At 37.7% G+C, this 24051-nt stretch overlaps 1 protein-coding gene across 1 annotated transcript; it reads right to left on the reverse strand.

Annotated features, from left to right (window-relative positions):
- Positions 1-1578: 1578 nt before the first annotated feature.
- zfand4.L (zinc finger, AN1-type domain 4 L homeolog) lies at positions 1579-24051 on the reverse strand (the record flags this gene model as incomplete). The annotated part of the gene is given in 11 exon segments (NM_001087867.1): positions 1579-2285; positions 3591-3708; positions 5215-5269; positions 6262-7398; positions 8012-8156; positions 11945-12131; positions 13576-13643; positions 15389-15464; positions 18892-19178; positions 22520-22623; positions 23956-24051. Coding segments are annotated over 9 exon segments (2106 nt in total). The 3' UTR covers positions 1579-2149.

Genomic DNA, 24051 nt, shown 5'->3' on the forward strand with positions numbered 1-24051 from the left:
GAAAGGAGGTTGTACCTCCAAAACGTTGTGTGTGGATCTCAATAAACAAAGTTTTTTGCACATTTGCCAGAGTGTGTGCCATCTGATTTTCCTTTTTCTTTAACTTTAATTGTCCTCAATTAATTTTTTTTTAAAAAAAATGTCCTTTTTCTGCCTTTGTAATGGGGGTGAGCCACCAAGAAATCTCTGAAAGGCTATTATTTTATTGCTGTTACTTTTTATTACTTTCTATTCAGCCTCTATCCTAATTTTTTCAGTCTCTCATTTAAAGAGGTTGTTCGCTTTCCAAACACTTTTTGGTTCAATAGTTTTAAGATTGTTTACCAGAAATAAGACATTTTACAATTGGGTTCCAATTTTTATTTTTGACCTTTTTCCCCCAGAATTAAAGAAGTTTAAAGGGAATGTAAACTCAAAAAAATTTTTTTTGCCTGATACAATAGAATCAAATTCTAAGCAACGTTGCAATATAGATGCATTACATTTTTTTCTATGGTTTTTACATTTTTGTTACATGTACTGCTATTGAAACCAGTGTTTGTTCTCTGCCCTGGTGGCTCAGACTGTTGATACAATGTATGGTAAGACAAGGCAGCTGACCCATCTTTGCTGGGGACTTTTGCAACATTGTTTAAAAAGTAACAACAGGAGTTAAGCAAATGCTGCTTTCAATAGCAACTGTTTTTATAAATAACTTCAAAAAGCACTGAAAAAAAATAGATGTACATTTTAAAGTTTTCTGGATTTGTGCTTTTCTTTTATTATTATAATTTTTATTTGGAGTTGACTTGTGATTTAAAAGAGATAAGTCCCCATTGGTCCCCTCCCCCTTGCACAGTCTTACCTCTGAATTCTTTCCCCTCTAGAAATAGCAACAGCAAATGCAGACTGAGCGCAGCGGAGCTCACGGATGCCATCTTTTCGGTAATCTTCGGTAATCTTCAGGTCTTCTTTCTCCCCTTTGGTAATTTCTGTCTCTTTTGGCGCATGTGCAGTTGTCGTAAACCAGAAGATTGGTCCAATTGTACCAATATGCCTCTCACTTCATGAAAATTACACCCATGAGCTCTGCTGCATTCACTCAGCATGTGCGGTCGCTATTTCTAGAGGGGACAGAATTCAGGGGAAAGAATTCAGAGGTAAGACTGTGCAGGAGGGAGGCAGGGAGGGGGGCAATGGGGACTTATCACAATGGGGGGTTTAGTTCTCCCTTAATGTTCCCGTCTCTGGTGTTTCAATTTGGCAGCTCAGTAATCTAGGTGAAGATTCTGAATTATTAGTTTTCTACATTAGTTGATACATTTCTCAGCAGCATCTATGGAATCTTAACGATTTTATCAATTGTAACAGCTGCCTTTAATGAAACTCAGGGATTCTGCTCAGCAGGGCCAAAGATAAAGATATGTATCAACTATTTGTATTCATTTAGAACAGTCAGTCACCTTCCCCAAACCTGTTTAGAATGACATAAAAAGGTGAATTTTAAATGTCATTAATAGAAAACCGTTCAAACCTTTTGTTTGCTTTTTAAAAATGAATTAGGACTTTGCAAATAAAATCGAATCCTTTCAAATCCACTTAATTGTAAAAGACAATATTTATTAGATATTTTTACAGCAATCAATATTTTAAGAAATACATTTGTGACATGTATAAAGGTCGGTTTAAAAAAGAACAGACATACTAAGACACAGTTGGTATTGTAATCTTTTTGCTTGCTGTTCAGCCTACAGCGCTGTGCCAGAAGTATTACAGAAATAATTTAAACGGAAAGACAATACAGAAACACAACAGGAATACATGACCCTTTTTTCCCCCCGTTGCCTCCGATTATACAGTAATAATTATTCAGTAAAGTGCATCTTTTGTAAGAATTGTCTAGTGAAACAACATACTCTCCAATATAAAACATGTAACACAAGATCTGGAATAACAAAGGTAAATCAGCAAGTGAAAACATTTTAAAACCACTATTTTTCAATTTAAATATTAAAATTATATAACTGCAACCAGATAAGCAAAGTTCACATTGTTTATTTAAAAAAAAGAACAGGTGCCAGTTGCTTAATCCTTAATTTGGGAACACAGAAAAAAGTGATGCATGATTAGCAATTCTTATGTTATAAGTACAGACCAAGCAGTGTGCACACTAGATTTTTGGAAGTTTAGGAGCACCGATGACAGGATTTGCTACCTGTAGTAGCCTTCTTCCCACTGTCTTGTAGTCATAAGTGCAGTCATGGGTTTCTGCATAGCGATGGGCGGCACAAAAGTTGTTTCCACACCTGCAATAAGACAATGCATTAAAGGAGAAGGAAAGCTACCAAAGCAGTTTATCGACAATAGATTTGCCACAATAGTGCAAGTTATGAATGCTTTACCATACCTGAGTAAACAGCTCTAGAAGCTCTGTTTGTTTAAGATAGCAGCTGCTATATTAGCTTGGTGCAACATCACTTCCTGTTTAAGTCTCTTCCTGCTTGCTCATAGCTCTGGGCTCAGATTACAGCAGGGAGGGGGAGAAAGGGAGAGAAGCAAACTGAGCATGCTCAAGCCCTAGCCCTGGAGGTCTAAGCTGAAAACAGGAAGCCTGATACAGAAGCCCACGTGTACACAATAGAAAGAAATGCTGTGTTTCTTTTGACAGAGGACTAAGAGCAGCATTACTTTGAGGGTTTACTGGTGTATTTATATAGAACTTTCTGATAAAGCTTAATTTTAGCTTTTCCTTTAATGGAGAAAAGATATATTCAATCTATTCATATTTTAAGATGGTCATACATGCAGATAAAAGTCTGGGAGGTGTTTGGGGAGGGGGGGGGGGTTCTGCTGGTGGCCTGCCTGACCAATATCTGGCTGATAATTCCACTGGCTGAGGCTGACATTGGTTAACTGAAGCAGTCCTCTCACAATGTGTCTACACAGGCACACATTATGATCTGATCATAGTGCTGGATGATTGGATCATCCTGGTGCATACAGGAGCAAACAAACAAGGTTTAATAACCAAAATACACCTTATAGATGCAACTCTTTGCACTTCTTCAACAGCGTTCCAAAAATTGTGACTATTTATGTACACATTGCTGGTAGCACCTGTCAGTCCTGAATACAGGAGGGGTGGCACATGAGCAGAGGTTTCGTCGAGGGCTTCCTAGATCTGTGCCATTAAATGTGCAACTGGCATAAGGGCTAGCTCAATGCCTTTTATATTCCAGCACACTCACATGCTATAATTTCTCCACAACAGTTACTTTGTGGGAGATAAGTAAAGGTAGCCATACACTTATAGTAAAGCTTGTTTGGCGAGGTCATGCGTGTTCTAAGCCAAATCATTATTGAGGGCCACATACTAAAAGGGAAATGTCCCAAATCAACCATTTCTATCAAAAATGTAAACTGCAGAAATACCTGACAAGAATTGAATCCAACAAACAGGATCAGAAATGTTATGTTTTTGTCACTCAAAATAAATATAAACCCCTTGTAGTAATGGCCATTCAGCCTATAATGTATATACTGTACAGTGTTTTTTAGTGTATTGTTGGAATATCTTGGAAAGTGGTGTTAGGATGGATATAATGTTTCACCTGCACTCAAAGCTTGTTGCCAATCCAGTTTTCTTCCCACAGACAAAACAGTGCTTAGTTGTTTTCTTCTTGTTTCGAAAAGTTGATTTAACAGGAGCAAAAAAATGTGTTGCTTCTACTAAAACAATTGAAATAGAAAAGTGATCCACATAAATCATACAATAAAAGCACAGTTCTGGTGGTCTGGGCATGTACATTCACCTTACAACAATGGCAAACATTTATTTTAAGGTTGCAGCTAAGGTTTTCCTTAAGCACCTGAGTCACTTCAATCCCATCTCCTATTTCCTTCGTTTTGCACCATTTGCACTATCCAAAATATAACTGGGATCAATCAAGTGGCAGTAGGAAATTCAGTTACTTACAGTTCCCAGGGGTGGCTATCTGCTGCTCCTGGTAAAGTGTCATCAGAGGCAATCGTGTCACTTGCCTCATGGCAAAAAAAATCCTAACCAGATTTAAAGGAACAGTAACACCAAAGAAATTAAAGTGTTTTAAAGTAATGAAAATATCATGTAGTGTTGCCCTGAACTGGTAAAACTGATCTGTTTGCATGGTACAGGTTAAATAGTGGATAACAGATGTACAGGCAGAGTCCTGTACAGGCAGTGTCCTGTGCAGCCTAGGGACGACCCAGAAAACACCATTATGTTCTACAGAGCTCATCTGCCATCTGCTGTGTTACCTTATCCTTTTCTCCTTTGAATGGCTGCTCCCATTACTACACAGCAGCTTATTTATATAAACTAAACTATAGTAGTGTTTCTGAAGCAAACACAGCAGTTTTACCAGTGCAGGGCAACACTGCACTATATTTTTATGGTGTTACTGTTCCTTTAAATCCGGTTAGGATTTTTTTGCCATGAGGCAAGTGACACCATTGCCTCAAATGACACTTTACCAGCAGCAGAAAATTGCCACCCCTGGGAACTGTAAGAAACTGAATTTCAATTTTTTTTTTTTTATTAACTGGAAATATGTCTCTCTATTTTACTGGGGTGGCTTTATCATAAGGTTAGTAATTAGGGATGCACCGAATCTAGGATTCGGTTCAGGATTAGGCCTTTTTTAGCAGGATTCGGCCTAATGCTACTGCCCGGCCGAACTGAATCCGAATTTGCATATGCATATTAGGGGTTGGGAGGAAATTGCATGACTTTTTGTCACAAAACAAGGAAGTAAAAAATGTTTTCCCCTTCCCACCCCCAATTTGCATATACAAATTAGGATTCAGTTCGGTATTTGGCCAAATCTTAAGTGAAGGATTCTGGGGTTCAGCCGAATCCAAGGTAGCGGATTCGGTGCATCCCTATTTGTAATATAGGAAAACTCAAGCCACTGCCATTGCTATACAGTGCCCCAGAGGGGAAAAATAGGTCTGAATACGCAACAAACAGAAACTATTTGGCTGTGACAGAAATTACACTAGACACAACCAACATTAGGATTGTAAAAACGTAACAGTCATAAATATTGCCCAGTTACAGAACATCATTAGTTTAACATAAGGTAGTCTACATCTCTGTTTATAGTCTAACATGGGATAATTAATCAAATACAGATTCTAGTGCTAGAACTGTATTTTGTGAAAAATGTGGGCACGTTTTGATAGAAACTTCCTTACCAAGGCCTTTTCCGTTGGTTCGATGACTCTCTGTCTCTCCGTGACCAAGTGGAGACTGAAACAAAATGAAAATAAAGCAGTGTGTATATAAAATACACATTAAGCAGACATAATGGTTCTAGATGACAAATACGATTATAGTTTCATCAAGAGGAAGAAAAGTGAGAAAATACTTTTTTGGAATATACAGAACTCAAAATATTCATAATGTGTAAATAGAAGGTATAAACAGTTTTAATTCATAACTCGTAACTATGAAGTATTCCCCTCTCCTCCCCCTATGAGCAGGTTTCGTATAAAAATGACTTGCAAGGATAATAAGTGCGTAATTACTTGCTATCAATACCACATACAATGTATGTAATAAGGTATTAATTGTCAAGTTGCCTTCTGCTGGTCTCTTCAATGACACATTTTGTGCTACATGTTATTTTTTGAAATTAACACTTTTTTTTAATTGCAATATGTTTATGTGGGTCAATTTATTAGTCAGCAATAATGTCCTTGACCAATAAATAAAGAAATGTAAATTATATTTTGCTGGCCACATGAAGGGGTATATACATTAAAGAATTGTTATGGGTCACTCGATTCTGATCAATCCATAATTATGGGATTTACCAAACCAAAGAAAACAATGAAATTAGGTTGAATGATAAGGATTCTCTTTTTATCAAATTCATTAATCACTTAGGAAAGTGTGTCTGCAGTTTGTAACATCTTTATTTTACAAATAAGCAGGGAGAAAATTAAAAGCTTACTATGGGATTCACCACCTATTGACAATGATAAACATTGGTTTCAAGCAAATCGATCCTATTGGCATAACAAATCGATAAGACTTAATAGGCCAAAACTGTAGTAGCGTCCATATTGAATTTAATGTACATGTTAAGAAATTTATTCACGCAATGTTGTTAGCTGAATTTGAATTTACAGCACATTGACGGTGCAAATAAGAAAAAAAAATACTTTGATAAATGAACAGTCTCTAAGACAATATATTTCTTGTTGCAATGCAAACACTTAAATCATGCAGATACTCACAGCAAATAATTCTGCAGTGTCACTTGAGGGTGGCATTTTCTTAAAGCTTTCTTCCTGAAAGTAGTGAAGGCCATTTGATAGAGGAACAGTCACTTTAGAAGGCCTTTCTGTTGCAGTGGAGCTCTGCATATTGTCTCTACTTGTACATTGCGTCAAAGAACCAAAAAATCGGAAATGGTTTACAGAGCCTACAGGCTCTTTAGAAGCCCTATTAGCCAACTCAGTGATGTCCCTAGCTTCCATCTTAGATATTACCTCTGACTGTTTTCCGGGAGAATCAACTTTTCCTCCTCTTAACCTAGCAGTTCTTGAAAATGAATGATCCGCTATGTTACGGACTTCAACTGAACGAAACAGATTTTGAGAAGTAGGTGTTCTCAAGTTTCCAATCTCAAAGCATTTGGGCTGACACTGTAGACTGGGTAAGGGTGAATAAGATATTTGTGAAGGGAAATGGACTGGTGTAAGAAGTTTGCTTGGTGCGGGACTGCAATCACCAGTGTTAATAAATCCAGTATCCATTGCTTCAGGATTCAAAGCTTTTGACACAGGTTTATGTGAAGTCTCAATAGCCGAAGGCTCTTTACTTTCCTCTGTCAATTTGAATTCAGGCTTTACCTGTCCTATGGTACAAAAATTCCTATAAGGTTCTACGGGTCTTACATCAGTTAGAAAATCAAAGGAATCTGTAACTGGCATGGAACTTTCTTCATTAGACATCAAGTCCATATTCTGATGAAACATGGAGTCATCATCCATTGCCAGGATGTCTTTTTTCTTTAAATGTGCAACAGGAGGAAGAACTTTATTTTTATTATATCTGGGATTTTCCAGTTCAACATGGGAAAGTGTGGGTGGTAAGTGAACACTGTTAAGGGAAGGAAGCACTTCAGGAGTTTCCCATTTGGCCTCTTTATGTAGATAATCTCCAGTAACCGAGGGCATTGTCCTAGCAGCAGCAATAGCAGAAAGTGCAGTATGTGAAGATTCAGAGGAAAGTGGATTTCCAGGAGGTAGGTAAGACTGTCCGATGTGGGGAAGGACCCTTAAAAGCCGGTGACGAGATGATGACATGAAACCACTTGTTGGACGTGGGACCACTGGGGGCCTTGGTTTTAATTTTGCCATTTTCTTAGGCTGTGAAAAGAGAGCAGAAAAATGTAAATTTTCTAAATTGTGGGCAAAATTAGGTGAGGTGTCGTATTTAACATTGAGCTTAAAATAGTGACTATATTTCACAAAAAGAAGAAAGGTATATCGTTCATTGTACTTCTCAATATTGGGACAGCAGCACTTACTCCAAATAAAGTGGAACCAATAAAGACTATAACTTTAATTTGCATTATTTGGAGTAAGCGTTGATGTCCCAATTTTGACAGGTATGTTTGAGGTGTGGGAAATGCTTAAGGACTATGCAGCCTCTACGAATGAGGATGGTGAGCTGGGAGCGGCCAACTTTTGTCCTGCTTATTATCTATATAGTTTATTTACCAAGTGCTTATTTGCATAACAATTCCTCAACGTTAAATGTAAACGTTATATATTTATAAATATAAAAGTTTATTAGCTCCTACTAACCAGTCTTCCCTAAATTGGGGGGGGGGGGAAGCAAGAGAAATCGAAAAAATTATTGAAACACCGGATGCAGAAACAACATTATACGTTTATCAGTTCACAATTTACACAAGTAAAACTAGAGGGCCAGATTAAAAATGTAGTATGCCATAGTAAGATTTTAGTCAAAATAAACCTTTTTATTGAGATTCATATTCTCCATCTTAGATTTCAGTAACTTCATTTTGTTCATAGTGATTGCATTCTCTATAATGTGTTGGCCAGATGGAAAACCCTCTTCATCATCATCTTCTGCGTACAAATTATATACCGAGCGTCCACTACAGGAAAGGCAAAAACATTAACTTTACCTGTTAGACATTGTATATGCACTCACCTCTTTTTATACGTGTACACCTTGTCAAACTAGAAACATGTTATGTGGTGTTGGCCAAATAAATACTTAAGGAAGCAGTTTTGCCAGTAAAGTTCCACTGTACTATTTCTGGTCGTGGTGGTGCCTGGCCAGTAACATGTTTAGAGGCTAAACACTACATTTTTTTTCTCCTGCTGCTTGTTCACTTACTCTTGTATCTGTATTTCATAGAAGATTTGGTGTGAGATGTTCATTTCTTGGACCTTAGAGGAACAATGGACACTACTTGATCTGATTTTAAAGCCAGATACAGTAAAGAAAAATAATGGTGCAATCTTTGTCCAAACCAACCAGCAGGTCAGGCAGTCACGTATTAATGCCTAAACGCCATTTTTATGCACCTTCATTTAGCATCTGCAATGCCAACATAAGGGGACTGCAAACATCTAAAATAGTAACAAAGTACCCAATTTGAAAAGGTAACCCGTGACCTGGCCTTGCACCTCAGGGACCCAAGGAGTTAGGGAGCCCTGTACTTAATTCCTGCTCAGGGTTACAAGTACAAGGGTTCTTGTTATCTCTATGCAATGTACATCACTAGCAACTGGTAATTGGATGGGCTCTAAGCCGTGCAATTTTGCAACCCTTGTCACTTCAATTCTCCTGCCTATGCTAAATGAATCCTTTATTCACTAAAGCTTATGTCCGAATTGGATTTTAATAAAAATATCCCAGTTATTTTCGGAACTGCAATATGCAATTCTACCTTTTTTATATTACCCACAGTCTCTGACACAAAATGTCCGGGGTTTTTAAAAATGTCGACCCGTATTATAAATAGTATATTACTAATAAGTGCTAGAATTTTATTAACATTAGAGACACAATGACCATTCAAGAGCAGGAAGCCATCAGAACATGTTATAAAGGGCATGCTTGAAGAGGATACACAACCTCTTTTTTCAAATTATTGGACTGCCACAGACCCAATTTCTCACAGTAAGGTTTTCTAATAAATTTCCGACTCTGTACATCGTCTATTTTAAATCAGCAATATAACTGCTTGTGAATTTTATAGTGAGGTACATTTGCAGTTACTACTCTAACCTAAAGCCTGAGGGCAAAGTCACTGGACTGTATAGCCGAAGAGCATAAAACACAAGAATTGATGCAGATCAACTTTTAATACAGATAACGTGAACCACATTGCTTATGTAAGCAGGCAATAGTTGCACACCTGTTGTATAAGTAAATATTATTTATTGCCATAGCAATTATATTATCTAAAATAAGGGACATTTCCTGGTACCGTGTTGCAAGGAATTCAATCAGTCCTTTATCAGGGTAACAAAATGTTACTGTAAAAAGATACTATACCTGTCCTTATAGTCTAGTACACCCCTATGAGAGAGGTTATTTCGCAAAACAAGTCTAAACCCAAGGGTAAGTAGAAAGACTAGGTTTTCTTTTTTTTCGGTAAAGAAGACTGGTATGTACAGTATATTTAAATTATTAATTGTAATTTTTGGATATTACTGGTCCTTTAAAGAGATACAGAAGTAAACCTAGCATATCAAAAGATCTTTTTATATTCACAATATTAATTCCTAGACTAAAATAGATAACTGTACCAAGGTACATGATGTAACAGAATATAAAGATTTTATATAATATACATAGATACTGAACAGGAGCATAAAGTGAACACCTTAGTTGCGTCCACATTTTTTTGCAGCCAAAGTATTCAAGAAAAAAAGTATGGAGGTAATCCATTAGCAGTTGTGCATTACGGTCAGAGGTCATAGTAACAGTATTAGGATATATTCAAACCAAAGATCTGAAGAGAATCACATTCTGGTTAGACTAAAAATATTGTAAACTACTCGGCATGTATTTAGGGTGCACTTAGTGTTCACTTTAGCAACCTATGTAGTGAATAACTAGAATACATTTTTACATCAAATTTTTTTTTTCAAAAAATGTGTTCGTACATAACGAAAAAAAAACAAAAAACACCAACACAAATTATATTTTAAAATCACAAGTCTGTATTAAGAAATAACTTACCAAAACTCCGCTTACTCTCCTCTGCAGAAAAAGTGACGATCCATCCAGCGGCACTTGATTTCTCCTCCCTGGCTCTCTGCTGCTGGATCCTTTAGCTCCCACATTCCGTGCTATCTGTAAGGTGCAGCACAGTCAACAGCCTGGACCCCCAGAGCTGGCGTGTGCAGCATCCCGGCTTCATGTGAGGTTGCATCAAAATGGGGCAGTGTCGCACAGCGGCTCCAATGCTCCATTACCTCTGTCCCCAGTCAGTCAACTGCATAATAGTGCTGGGCTCTAGGACTGATCATATCGCTAACCAAGTGGAACCTTCCTCGGAGCATGCTGCCTTCCTTATCCCCTGCTCAGCGCTCGCCAAAAACCGGCTTTGCAAGGCTTTGGGGATGAGCGTAACAAACAGCCGGCCCGAAGCGAGGAGACACAGCAACAGGTCACGCTTTTGCTATGTGCTAGCAGTACCCAAGGCGCACTAGCGAGCCTGCCCCTATCTGCAGAGAATTCATGCTGGAAGTGCCGCTGCACTTTACAGATAGCACAGAAGCACGGAATGTGGGAGCTAAAGGATCCAGCAGCAGAGAGCCAGGGAGGAGAAATCAAGTGCCGCTGGATGGATCGTCTCCCTGTCGCCTTTTCTGTAGAGGAGAGGAAGCAGAGTTTTCGTAAGTTATTTCTTAATAAAGACTTTGCGATTTTAAAGTAGAATTTGTGTTGGGGTTTTTTTTATGTTATGTAATTATTTAATTTTTTTTTTTGATATTACTGGTCCTTTAAGCATCAAATAATGATGGGGCACTGGTCCGACATATGTACTGAAGTAACAGGCCAATGAATTATAAAAATGATTAAAAAGACTTGCTCTTCTAGAAAAATCTTCAAAACAGAAGCCAGGTGCTTATAGTTCCTCATAAATTTGGTCCTTAGTGTTAATGTAGTTTAAGTTTTAAGTTAAATCCAAATGGAATTGAAACTATATTTATCAGGAGATGGGCCTATTGTACACACAAAGGAAGATTGATAGTTAAGATCCAGAAACGCATTGGACTTCTTTTCAGTCTCTTTCATTAACTCTTCACCTTTCTGTGCACTAGAAGCACATTCCATTAGAAAGTGATAAATTACCACTAGCATCTTTACCTCATATCAGTTATTGGTTGTTTTATATGTAAATCTGTATGGTCAATATACAGACCCATCTATTTTACAGAATATGTTGGCACTTTTTAAATAAGCAATGTTATTTATAATGTATATGTAATCGTACAAAGGAACTTAAATTACCAAAAGATGCCAGTGCGCTCAACACACTACCATTGATGGCTGCCGTTTACCCTAGTATTGCAATTTACATGCTCAGTGTGCTAACGGGTGCTATAAGTTATTGGATATTAAGCTTGAGTGCCAGTTACTGTGGAGCTCAACAAAAATAGGCAGGAAAAAAACCTCCATAAGATAAGGAAATCTAAGCAACAACCAGGGATGCACAAATCTATGCAAAATCAAATTCCAGTAGATCAGCCTAAGCATAAATTTCAAAATCTCAGCCTCCTTCTTTGTGGGGCTTTAGTCTGGTTTCTCCTTATAAACATTTCTTGTAGGCATGCCCTCTTCAGTGGGTTTATGCACTAGCGCTGAAAAACAGGTTATATGCCAAATGAAAGTGCTAAAATTTTACAGATCAAAACTTACCTGAGGGATTCAGACAGAGGAGTCAACGTGTCATCCCCTTTGTCTACAACACGAAAAAAATTTAACTGCTCTCCTTCTCGGTAGACTAAAAAGGTGACTTGTTTGTTGGAAGGGCCCTTTTCACATAAATCCTCCCTTATAGGATCCATGTATTCTGCTATTTCCCTGATTGGGTCTTCAAGCGGCACTGGAGAAAGTAAAACAAACAATAAAAAAATTTGTTAAGTAAGCTATTAAAGGAAGAGTTCAGTGTGAAAATAAAAACTGGGTAAATAGATAGGCTGTGCAAAATAAAAAATGTTTCTAATATAGTTAGGCTAAAATGTAATGTATAAAAGCTGGAGAGACTGGATGTGTATCATAATAGCCAGAACACTACTTCCTGCTTTTCAGCTCTATAACTCTGAGCTAGTCAGTGACATGAGGGGGGGGGAAGTGGTACACATCTGTTCAGTGAATTTGCAATTGATCGTCAGCATTCGGCTCATATTTAAAAGCAACAGATATGACCCATGTGCCCCCCCTCAAGTCTCTGATTGGTTACTGCTTGGTCACCAGGGTAACCAGTCAGTGGAAACCAAGAGAGCTGAAAAGCAGGTGTTCTGGCTATTATGTTAGGCATCCACTCATTCCAGACTTTACATTTTTGCCAAACTATTAGAAACATTTTTTTTTGCACAGCCTATTTACCCAGTCTTTATTTTTACTATGAACAATTCTTTAATGTTGTTAAATGTAGTTCTTAATAACTATGCTAGGTTTACCTGTGCTGCATGGCAGACTTTTGAGCATACAGTGGGAATGTGCTGTTAGATTTTACGCCAGTGATCCCCAACCAATGGCTCGTGAGCAACATGTTGCTCATAGTGGCCTCAAAGCTGGTGCTTGTTTTTTTTAATTCTTGGCTTGGAGGCAAGTTTTGGTCGCATAAAAACCAGGTGTACTTTCAAACAGAGTCTCTTGAAGGATGCCAGTCCACATAGGGTTTACCAAATGGGAAGTTATAGCACTTATTTCGCACTCCAGGAACATTATTCATTCTTGTGTTGCTCCTGAACTCCTTTTACATCTGCATGTTGCTCATTGGTAAAAAACGTTGGGGAACTCTGTTTTACACTATTGGATGGGCTGTAGTACACCCTTACAGTCAATATGTGGGGGCCCAAATAGGACATAACTGTTTAGTGAGTTTGCAATTGATCCCTAACATGCAGCTCAGATTCAAAAGCAAACACTTATGACCCATGTGCCCCCCCCTCAAGTCAATGATTGGTTAAAGCATGTTAACCAATCAGTGGAAACCAAGAGAGGTACAAAGCAGGAAGTTCCTTTAAACCTCTCGACATGCCTGAAAAACAAGTCTTTGCAAGATGCCTGTCTGACATGGAAGTTCCTGCAATGACTTCTGTTGGAACTATTTATTGTTTACTGAGCACTATTTAAAATTGTCAAGCTTTAAGGAGGTAAATCAATAAGGCAACAAAAACTACATGATAACATATATAAACTCAAGTGCCAAAGGCTACGAGAGAGACAATAGTTTCCTTCTAGGTTTCTACCAGTGCCTGTGGGTATCTGTTAAGACAGAGTTAAAGTTAAATGACGTCAGCAGTTAAAACGTTAGCACATACCTCTGCGTGTATTAATTGGACCGCCTCTCATAGCCAATACCATTTTCAATGTGCATCCTTCAGAAATGCTTTAAATGGAAAAAAAATGTGTTTGGTATTATTAGTTAAATCTTCACACCACTGCAAGAAAATGCAATAAAAACCACCACCTACAATTTGGCAAACAAACGTTCCCCATTGTCTCAGAGTTTATACACATTGCATGTAAAAGACAAGTTGTTTATGGAAACATGCTATTTTTATAGAATCAAAGCAATAGAGGACAAAAAAGTATTTATCACATCGTTGTGCCAATAGCCTGTAAACCCTCTGTTTAGTGTTTTATATACAGAGATCCCACCAAGACAAACAAAGCCTAATTCACAGTCCAGAGCTAAATCCCTCCGAGAATATGTAGGAAGCAAATGATTTGTAAAGCCTGGTTCTCCATGCAAGCAAGTACTATTACTTGCAAGGCAGTGATTTAAGGTATCTTCTAGTGATGAGCAAGTTGACAAAAAGTCAACGCTAAACCCCCCTCATCCAGATGAGTCGCCGGTATTTACAGACCTGCACCCATCCTGCCGATCTCTGAAATTGTGGGTTTCGGGCCAACCCTCACATCAAAAGCCCCCTCCCTGCATAGTAGGGATGCACCGAATCCACTATTTTGGATTCGGCCGAACCCCCGAATCCTTCGTGAAAGATTCGGCCGAATACCGAACCCTAATTTGCATATGCAAATTACGGGCGGGAAGGGGAAAAATGTTTTACTTCCTTGTTTTCTGAAAAAAAGTCACGTGATTTCCCTCCCCGCCCCTAATTTGCATATGCAAATTAGGGTTCGGATTCGGTTCGGCCTGGCAGAAGGATTCGGCCGAATCCTGCTGAAAAAGGCCGAATCCCGAACCGAATCCTGGATTCGGTGCATCCCTACTGCATAGTGCATAACTGGATAAAAAAAAGTGTATGTGAATGCAACACTGACATATCCATGCAGAGGAACTCGCAGGCCTCATCTTCGATATCTATGGATCTTCTTTTCCTTCAGCAATTAACAGAGCTTTCCGGCATATGTGCAGTTATCAAGAACACCAGACTGGCCCCAACTGTGCATGTGTGACAAAAAGAGCTCAGTGTCTACAGTGCCTTACAGGAGAATGCCAAAGATGGCGCCAATGAGCTCTGCTGCATTACTCTGCATGGACATGTCAACGTTACTGCCAGGGACACTTTTCAAGTAATGGACTATGTGGAGAGGAAGCAGGGAGAGGGGCCAATGAAGGGAAGGGGGATGAGGGGTTTATTTCTCCTATAAGAGAACATACATGCTGAAAAAATAGAAGGAAAGTGCAATTCACTTTAGCAAGGATAAAGCTAATCTTCTGTAAACAAAAAAAACCCCACATGGGCCTATGTACTTTACTGCCATGCTGCCATCTTTACTGCTTTTCCAGGAACCCCTTGTTGCGGTCCAGAACTTTTATATGTGCAGTATAGCAGAATTTGAAATTGGAACATGCGCAATATATTAAAATCAGAAACTTTACTATACTGTATGGGATAGCCGCAAGTATATTCTGGGACAGCAATTGAGATGGAGACATAGCAAAGGTTAGTTTTTTTTAAAAAGAGCCAATGGTAGAAATAAGCAATTGTATTTACAGAGTCTGTGCCCCACAGAAATGCACTTTTCTCTGATCCATTAAAATTCTGCTCAAATTGTTATGAATATGTATAAGGTCTTATCCACTTTTTTATCCACTCTACTATTTTGTAAATAGAGAGTTACTTTCAAAATACTCTGCTTTGAATGGTGGTGTCATAAACTCACTTGTAATCACTTAAGCTACATTCATCCTCTAATTCCATGTTGTTCCAAATTAAGTGCTGCTGGGCAACAGGAATGCCTACAAGAGAACAGATAAAAAAAAAAAAGTTATTCGCTCTAGGTTGCTGGATTTTGAGTTCACAAAAAAGTTAACCACATACAAAGGTGTTTTCGAGCACCCACAGGAGAGGAATGATACCCGTGGGTGACAAAATACCCCCCCGTGTACCATTACCCTTAAGTACAATAACATGTAATATCAAATTTGCAAACACAGATATCATTGTAAACTGTTGTACTTGTTGTGCATGTTTGCCTTGTTTTGTAACCATGAAGGCACCACTTAGCATTTCAGCTGTAACCTGTGACCGAGTAGTTCTACTGTAACAAAGGCTTTAATTCAGCTTATCAGAAAAGCGTCCCCATCTATAGTTATGTACATAATCTGTAGCAAAATAGGGAAATAACTGGAATACAGGATCCTATTTTAGACAATAGACAAATTGGTATTATTTCTATTTTAAACTGTGTACCCCCTACTTCTATCCCACCCCTACTCTTATGTCATGTATGCTTTTGCAAAGCAGCTCTGTTGTGTATATGTTTGAAAAACAAATAAAAAGCAAAGTTAAAAAGAAAAAAAAGTTAGTTTGTAAGTGTAATGACAAGACTTCATAGGACATTGAGAATAATCTGCTGCATTTGAAGGACGTAATTTTGAAAGCGGCACTAACAATGCACTCAAATAAAATGCATTCAATTTTATTTAGATGTATCGAATAACCCCTTACTATAATCAACATACCAGATAAGAAGTGCACTACCCTGCATCTGAGACTCCATGAATTTAGAGACATGGGGGTAAAGCTCTTCTCTGCACTGCCAATGTACATATACGTGCCAGTAACCACTAAATTACTGCATCTAATTGCAGCGCTATCAGGGCATCTGCATCAGAAACAAAATAATTGAATTATTTGCACTTAACTTCTCTATTTTCAAGGGTATCTCTGCTATCTCTGTCAGACATGCCTTTAGTAAACAATGCAAAATGGCCCAGTGCAACCAACGAGGAAGGTACAAATGCTTGTGCGAGAATCCTTTCCAGCAAGGAATAATAAATGCACTTTAACTATGATCTAATCTATTTACAGAGTTTCTTTATGCTATCGTTTTTGAAAGAGTTAGCCATTGGTGGTTGGCCAGTGGCGGGGTCATAATCTGTGAAGATTTGCCAGGGTTATTTGCCAGACTGGCTGCAGCTTTGCAGGTGGTAAGTAATGCAGACATTCTGCATGCATTGGCTGTTTACAGAATTCCCCATAGTGACAGCACACTGATTACAACATGTGCTAAACAATGACAAATAGCTACAGAAGAACAAGCTGTAATTATATTGGCCAACATTCCAAATGTCAGCCAACTTTTGTGCTGTATCACAAACACAATAACAATGTATACATAAATATAGCAAGATATTGTTATATTTATACAGAAACCCTCCCTTTTAGCACTTCACATTTATTGATGCTCTCAGAAATTATAAAGGTGTAATTCCCACGACAGGGTATAGAAGAACTGTGCTGCTTAACAATGTAGTTCAGGGGTAGTAATAGAATGCCCTTTATGAGCAAGCTTGCAACTGGTCTTCACTTTGAAGGAATTGTTCAGTGTAAAAATAAAAATTGGTTAAATAGAAAGGCAGTGCAAAAATAAAAAATGTTTCTAATATAGTTAGCCAAAAATGTAATGTATAAAGGCTGGAGTGACTGGACGTGTAACATAATAGCCAGAACACTACTTCCTGCTTTGTAGCTCTATTAGTTTCTACTGATTGGTTAACAAGCAGTAACGAATCAGTGACTTGAGGGGGCCACATCGGTCATAACCTTTTGCTTTTGAATCTGAGTTGAATGCGGAGTATCAATTGCAAACGTACTGAACAGTTATGTCCCATGTGCCCCTGTTAGAGTCGCTGACTAACTCAGAGTTAGAGAGCTGAAAAGTAGTAAGTAGTGTTCTGTTATGCTAGCCATCCAGTCACTCCAGCCTTTATAGATTACATTTCTTAGCTAAGCATTTTAGACACTTTTTTTTTTATTTTGCACTGCCTTATTACCCAGTTTTTATTTTTACACTAAATGGTTCCTTTAAAAATGCTACCCACTTGGAAGTGTGAAGTCATTGACCCTTGCAGCTAAGCCGCCCTGCTCTGCTAGACTACTATTTTAATTCAATTATGTTTTATATATTAGCTTTCTATTCAGGCCCTCTCTTGTTGATCTTCCAGTCTCGCATTAAACACACTGATTGTTTGGTAGGGTAAAATATATCTGAACAACTACATAGCTGATGAAATTCTGATGAGTTTAAAGGCTAATGATCCCTTTTGAGAAGGGCCCCTTCCACTGGGCCCCACACCTAAACTGTTGGGCTATTAAACTTTGGGAATAAGAAATGTTTTGATAAACATATTGCAGCTGCTTATCAGTTCCACTACGCCCCCAGCAGTTGCAGGGTCTATCAACTAGTTACTCCCTGGCTTTTCAGTAGAATATTGGTGGATTTCTATCATAGCAGTTGTGATTGAAAAAAAAAATACATCCAACAAGTTTAACCTTTTACCCTAGCAAAGCCTTCCTAACTGCTAGTTGATCAGTTTAATAGCGTACACAAGGTGTGTGGTCAATAATGCTGGTACTGTGTAGTACAGTGTGATTGTGTTCATGGGGGGGGGGCATATAAATAACATGGGTACCCAAAGTTTCTTATGGAGGCGGTTTATAGCAATGCTCTCCATCAGGAGTCTACTGGTCAAATGGATCCCATCATGAGATTTTTTTTTTATCCACTATGCACTTGCAGGACTTTTTTCATTATTTACATTTTAGGAAATAATTGAAAATGCTCCAAGCTTTTGCACACAAAATTAGGTTAGGTATAATGATCACCTGAAAATATCAGAAATGAAATTAGGTAGCTGTGCACAGACCAATAAAAACTTGTAGGCAGCTTATTGGTGTCATGTAAGGGGCACACCTACAGGCCTAACCAACTGACATTAGGTAAGATATCAATTGGGCAGGCTTGATTTTCCCATCTGAGAAGGCACCCATTGGCATGTTGATGTGGTCCTCAACAGACAGGCCTCTAGGCCCCTCTGTATTAGCCAATCATTGGCCTCTGGGCCAACTATTGCATCAGCGAGATGTAGCCCAGGGTGTGGGTAGCCAAATCAGGACCAGACTCAGTTATTGGTTACTATAGCTTACTTTACCTAGGCAAACTTTATGTCTACTTATTTGAGAATTTGATGGTTTTTCGAATTTTTTGGTAGGTTTGGATTAGATTTGAGGCCAACCAATAGTCACACATTGGGTTGTGGGCAGCATAGTTTTCTGGCCTGGAACATCATGAGCTAAAGATGTAGACACAGATTTGTTTTAGGATAGCAGGTTTTAAAACCTAAACAGACAAATATATGTGTTACACATAAAGTCAAGTACCTTCCAGTCTTTGTATTTTGGATTTTACAGAAGTCACAGTCTCATAGGGTGACACACGGAGCTCAAAACATGTGCCAGTAAGAGTTTCAATGAATAGCTCCATCGTCTCATAAAAAGTTAACTTGCTGGGAAAAGATCCAATGTTATCTTCATTGAAAAATGGAGGTTCCTTCTTGCTTGCCATTGCATAGGGTAAACAAGCTATTGTGAGAAACAGCGGGGAGTGCTAAAAGCAGGAAACCTTAAAAAATGGTAAAATATTGCCGTTCATCATTTAAAGTGCAAACCTGAGGAAATGAAAAGACCATGATAAAGCTAAGACACAATTACAATTTTAACAGCTTGGTATTGAGAAACGCTGGATACAGGGTAACATAACATTTTTCAATTGCAGGTAAAGTTGCTGTACTGTGTTAGCCAGTAAAAATGTAACAGGGCAACACTGTTGAAATAAAAAAATAACAAAAGTGGTATAAAGGTGATACATTTATTGGCTAACTAATATAATCATAGCAAGCTTTCAGAACATTTTAGTTCCTTTTTCAAGCTGATTACACTGAAGCTGTGGTGTTCTCTGGTATATTTACAACATTCGGCTTATAGGTCAAATGACCAACAAAAAGGATTATCAATCTGTCAAAGTCATTTAAGATGGGATCTGCAGATAAGGTACAAGATAACGTGGGTCAAAGAGGCCGAGTATAAATTAGGGCTGAGTATAAATTAGGGCTGAATTATTGGAGTGTAGAATCAAAGGAATTCCATATGATCTCTTAGTCCATATCCAGACATGTTGGCATTTCTGACCTGGTGCATTCCTTTCTTAGTCCACATAATTAGCTGTAAATCCAAGGACCAGGTTTAGTCCATTCTTCAGAGAAATGAGTTTCCATTCATTTGTATTCCCACACTTTTCTTTCATTATCTGTTTTAAAATTGCCCTTAAGAACCAAAATTCTTAAATCCTTTATGGAGTGAAGGACGCGACGATTTTTCTTTGGTGAACGACTGATTTCAGTGCAGTCCGACCAATCCGTCAAATTATTGTGCGGTTAGTGGGATTTGAATGATCGTACATCTTATGATTTTACGGCCGACATCTGTCAGAAAATTGATCGGCCAGGTTTAAAAATCTTTATTGGTCCCATTGTAATCTATGTTTGCAGGCCAAACAGGCAGCTACTCTTCAGTTTTGCTGGCAATATCGCCTGAAATGGTCTTTTTAGTTGATGGACATATCGTACATTTAAACTAACATTTCGAGATAATCGTGGTCTCAAGATAACGATTGGATCTTTTAAAAATCTTTACATCTATGGCCAGCTTAAGAAAGGAATGCACCAGGTCAGAAATACCAACATGTCTGGATATGGACTAAGAGATCATATGGAATTCCTTTGATTCTACACTCCAATAATTCAGCCCTAATTTATACTCAGCCCTAATTTATACTCGGCCTCTTTGACCCACGTTATCTTGTACCTTATCTGCAGATCCCATCGTAAATGACTTCGACACCTTACACATAGATTGATATTCCTTTTTATTGGTCATTTGACCTATGAGCTGAATGTTGTAAATATACCAGAGAACACCACAGCTTCAGTGTAATCAGCTTGAAAAAGGAACTAAAATGTTCTGAAAGCTTGCTATGATTATATTAGTTAGCCAATAAAGGGATCACCTTTATAACACTTTTGTTATTTTTTTTTTTATTTCAAAAGGGTTGCCCTGTAACATTTTTCAACAAATATATCTTTGTCAACAATGTTTCCTTCTGAATGGATGTTGGCTTTAAACAATTCTGGCAGTGAAGTTGTAATGCTAATATTTTCCTGAAGGTGTGCCTACCATCACATTATATATTAAAGTGCTTGAAATTTTGCTGGTTCATCTTTAGGTTGATTTTCTTCTGACTCTTTCCAGCTTTCAAAAGCAGGTTACTGACCCCAACATGTTTATTGTTAATGCTACTTTGTATTACTCATCTTTCTATCCAGGCCCTCTCCTATTCATATTCCAGTCAATCATTCAAATCAGTGCATACTTGCTAGGGTAATTTTGGCCTTAGCAACCAAATTGATAAAATTGCAAACTAGAGAGTGGCTGAATAAAAAGCTAAATAACTCAAACCACAAATAAAAAAAAATGAAAGCCAAATACAAATTGTCTCAGAATATCACTCTCTACATCATACCAAAAGTTGAATAGCCCCTTTAACATATCTGAAAAATATATTTATATTAAAAAAAATTCTAGTCAAAGTTTAAAAAATTATAGGACATGTTAGAAAGCTTCGTCTGCTGATACACCATGTTGGCCAATGCATGGTGTATCAGTAGATAATGATGTAAAGGCATGGAATCTGTTATCGAGAAGTCTAGGGACCTGGGGTTTTCCGGATAAAGGATCTCCCCCTAATTTAGATCATCATACATTGTCTACTAGAAAATAAATAAATAAACCCAATGAGCTGGTTTTGCCTCCAATAAGTATTGATTTTATCTTAGTTTGGATCAAGTACAAGGTACTGTTTTATTATTATTATTATACAGAAACTTGGAATTTTAGTACGGAGTGCTGCTCCTGTTTGATCTTTAAAAAATCTGCTCCTTCATCTTAGAAAATAGATTTTTGGCCATTTTTTTTTTTAGATGCCTGTAAATCTGGGTTGTTGCACATTTTAAAAACAAATTTTGCTGGTGGTCCTGAGGCCTAAAATAACATAACATGCATACTACCTTAGTTCCTAAACAGCAAGTAAATACCCCAAACAGAGCCCGCCACTACTAAGTGGCGATCAAATCAGTGTATGAAGGCCCAGGCTGAACAGAAGTTCAGTTTTCCAGAATTTGACATCATAAGTTTGACCTTTTTTCATTAACCCCTATTAATCCCTGATGAAATCTAGGTTTTCCATATTTTAAGGGTTTTTATTTTCTCACAGTTTACACCAATTTTATAAGAAAACTCTAATTTTATGTACCCCCATTTTTATATTTTCCAGAGTCTTGGGTTTCTTCCTGTAAAAATGGGGATTGAAAGTAATAGTAAAAAATATTTTCTAGTATTTTGTTACAGGAATCCTTGAAATGTTTAGATATACACAAAATCAGGGCCGTCATAATAAGCAGGCATTTGCCCAGAGCCTAAAAAATATATAATTATTTCAAATATCTTATGTGATTGTGTGGTTCTCTCACTGGTTGCTGGTTTCCTCCCACCATGCAAAAATATAAAGGCATCCATTTATTGTACAATATTGCAGAATATGTTGGCATTTATAAATGTTTTAATAGCTAAAACCTCCAAAATACAGGAAGGCCATTTCCCATTAACTTAATTTAAACATTTTTAGAATTATCTCTTATTTCTTTTAGTTTTAATAATTTAATAATAAAACAGTTGCTTGTACTTGATGTTAACTAAGCTGCGTGCATACATATTGGTATATGGATTTATTTTGTTTAAATTATTTCAGCAGACTAAAGCTATGGAAAGAACTCTGGACAACCTCAGGTCCAAAGCAATCTGGATAATGGATCCAATGTCTGTAATAATAGAATGCATGAATGCTCCACCTGTACCTCTTTCCACTTTATTGTGGGAATCTGAATTGCCCCCTTACCAATGCACATCTTTTGTGTGAGTTGAAAGATCCTAATTACTTGAGTTTCTTCCTAGTGTGTGGTGTGGTCACAGCAGCTGCACCTATGCTCTCCTGAGAGGTTGCTAAAGGTGTGAGGAAGCAAAAGAAATTAAGTTATAGAGTTTGTTAAATCAGGCTGTTCTCCCAATAATGCATGGAGCGTCCATCTAACAGTCTTAATACATTTGGTCCTCACAGTATAACCAATGCAATGAGGGGGGATGTGGAACTGATGCAGGGAGTTCTGTGAAATGGACAATTACCCTTGGCGTGATCAATGCTGTAAAGTTGCTCTATCTGCTCATTTTGTTATCAGGCAGTTCCCTATAAAACTGTATATGCGTGTGTGTGTGCGCGCGTGAATATAAATATATATATTATTGTTTTTTTAATTCATTTATTTTTCTCAAAAAACAGGTGCACACTGGGATTTTCCCAAAAATTAAGTCTATATTTATTAGTTACATTTAAAAGAACCGGACAACGTTTCCGTCTAAATCTAAGACCTTTATCAAAATGCATCTAAAGGTGTTCGATTTAGACAGAAAAGCTGGCTTGTTCTTTTAAATTTGACTAATAAAAATATGGGCTTTTAATTATTTTGAAAATCCCAGTGAGCACCTGTTTTTTGGACATTGGATAACACAGAACACATGGGTACAATTTACAAATTTGTTTGCTGTGTGCGTTAGGCTCTTGGACTGTGTGTTGGTCGCACTCAAGAACCGGACTTATTCAATTCAATTCGGGTGCAAGGTCCAAAGCTTTATGTATATAATTATTGAAAAGACCGCACTCCATTTCTTGCAAAATTCAAATTCTATTTATTGGGTTCAAAAATCCAGCGTTTGGCCCCATTGGGGCCTTTTTCAAGAATCCTTGAAAAACGTCGGATTTTAGTACACAATAAATAGAATTTGAATTTTGCAAGAAATGGAGTGCGGTCTTTTCAATAATTATATATATATATATATACACACACATTTATAATATATATACACATATATATTATAAATAAAGTATATATATATATATATATATATATATATATCTATATATAGTTACTAGCAGAATGTAATGAATTGTACAATGCTGCTTATCAGTAAAGTTTGGTTGAAGTGTACAGCCGTATGAATTCCAAGGCCCATTTTCCCCTAAATATAACTTCATTGCATAATAGAACCTATTTTCTATAGTTGCTGTCGAACTAAAACCCTTATACGTGGGGAAAGAAGAATGTGTGTGTGTGGCAAAGCAAGCGAGCAGTATATAAGACTAAATACAAGCGTGCTGTGTAATACACGAGAAGATGATTGGCAGCGCTCCCCCTCAAACACACACACACCGCTTCACTGGGTTTATAAGGTACGAGCTTTCCTTCATTATCCTTCGGCCAAAGGGAGGTCCCGACCTACCTTCTCACATGAGGATCACATATTGTGGGGCAGGCAGCCCGAATGTAACAGTGTGGCCCACAGTCACAGAAGACTAGGAGGCGAAAGCGCACCAAG

This window comes from Xenopus laevis, chromosome 7L (assembly GCF_017654675.1).
Source record: "Xenopus laevis strain J_2021 chromosome 7L, Xenopus_laevis_v10.1, whole genome shotgun sequence".
In the NCBI taxonomy this organism is placed as follows: Eukaryota; Metazoa; Chordata; class Amphibia; order Anura; family Pipidae; genus Xenopus; species Xenopus laevis.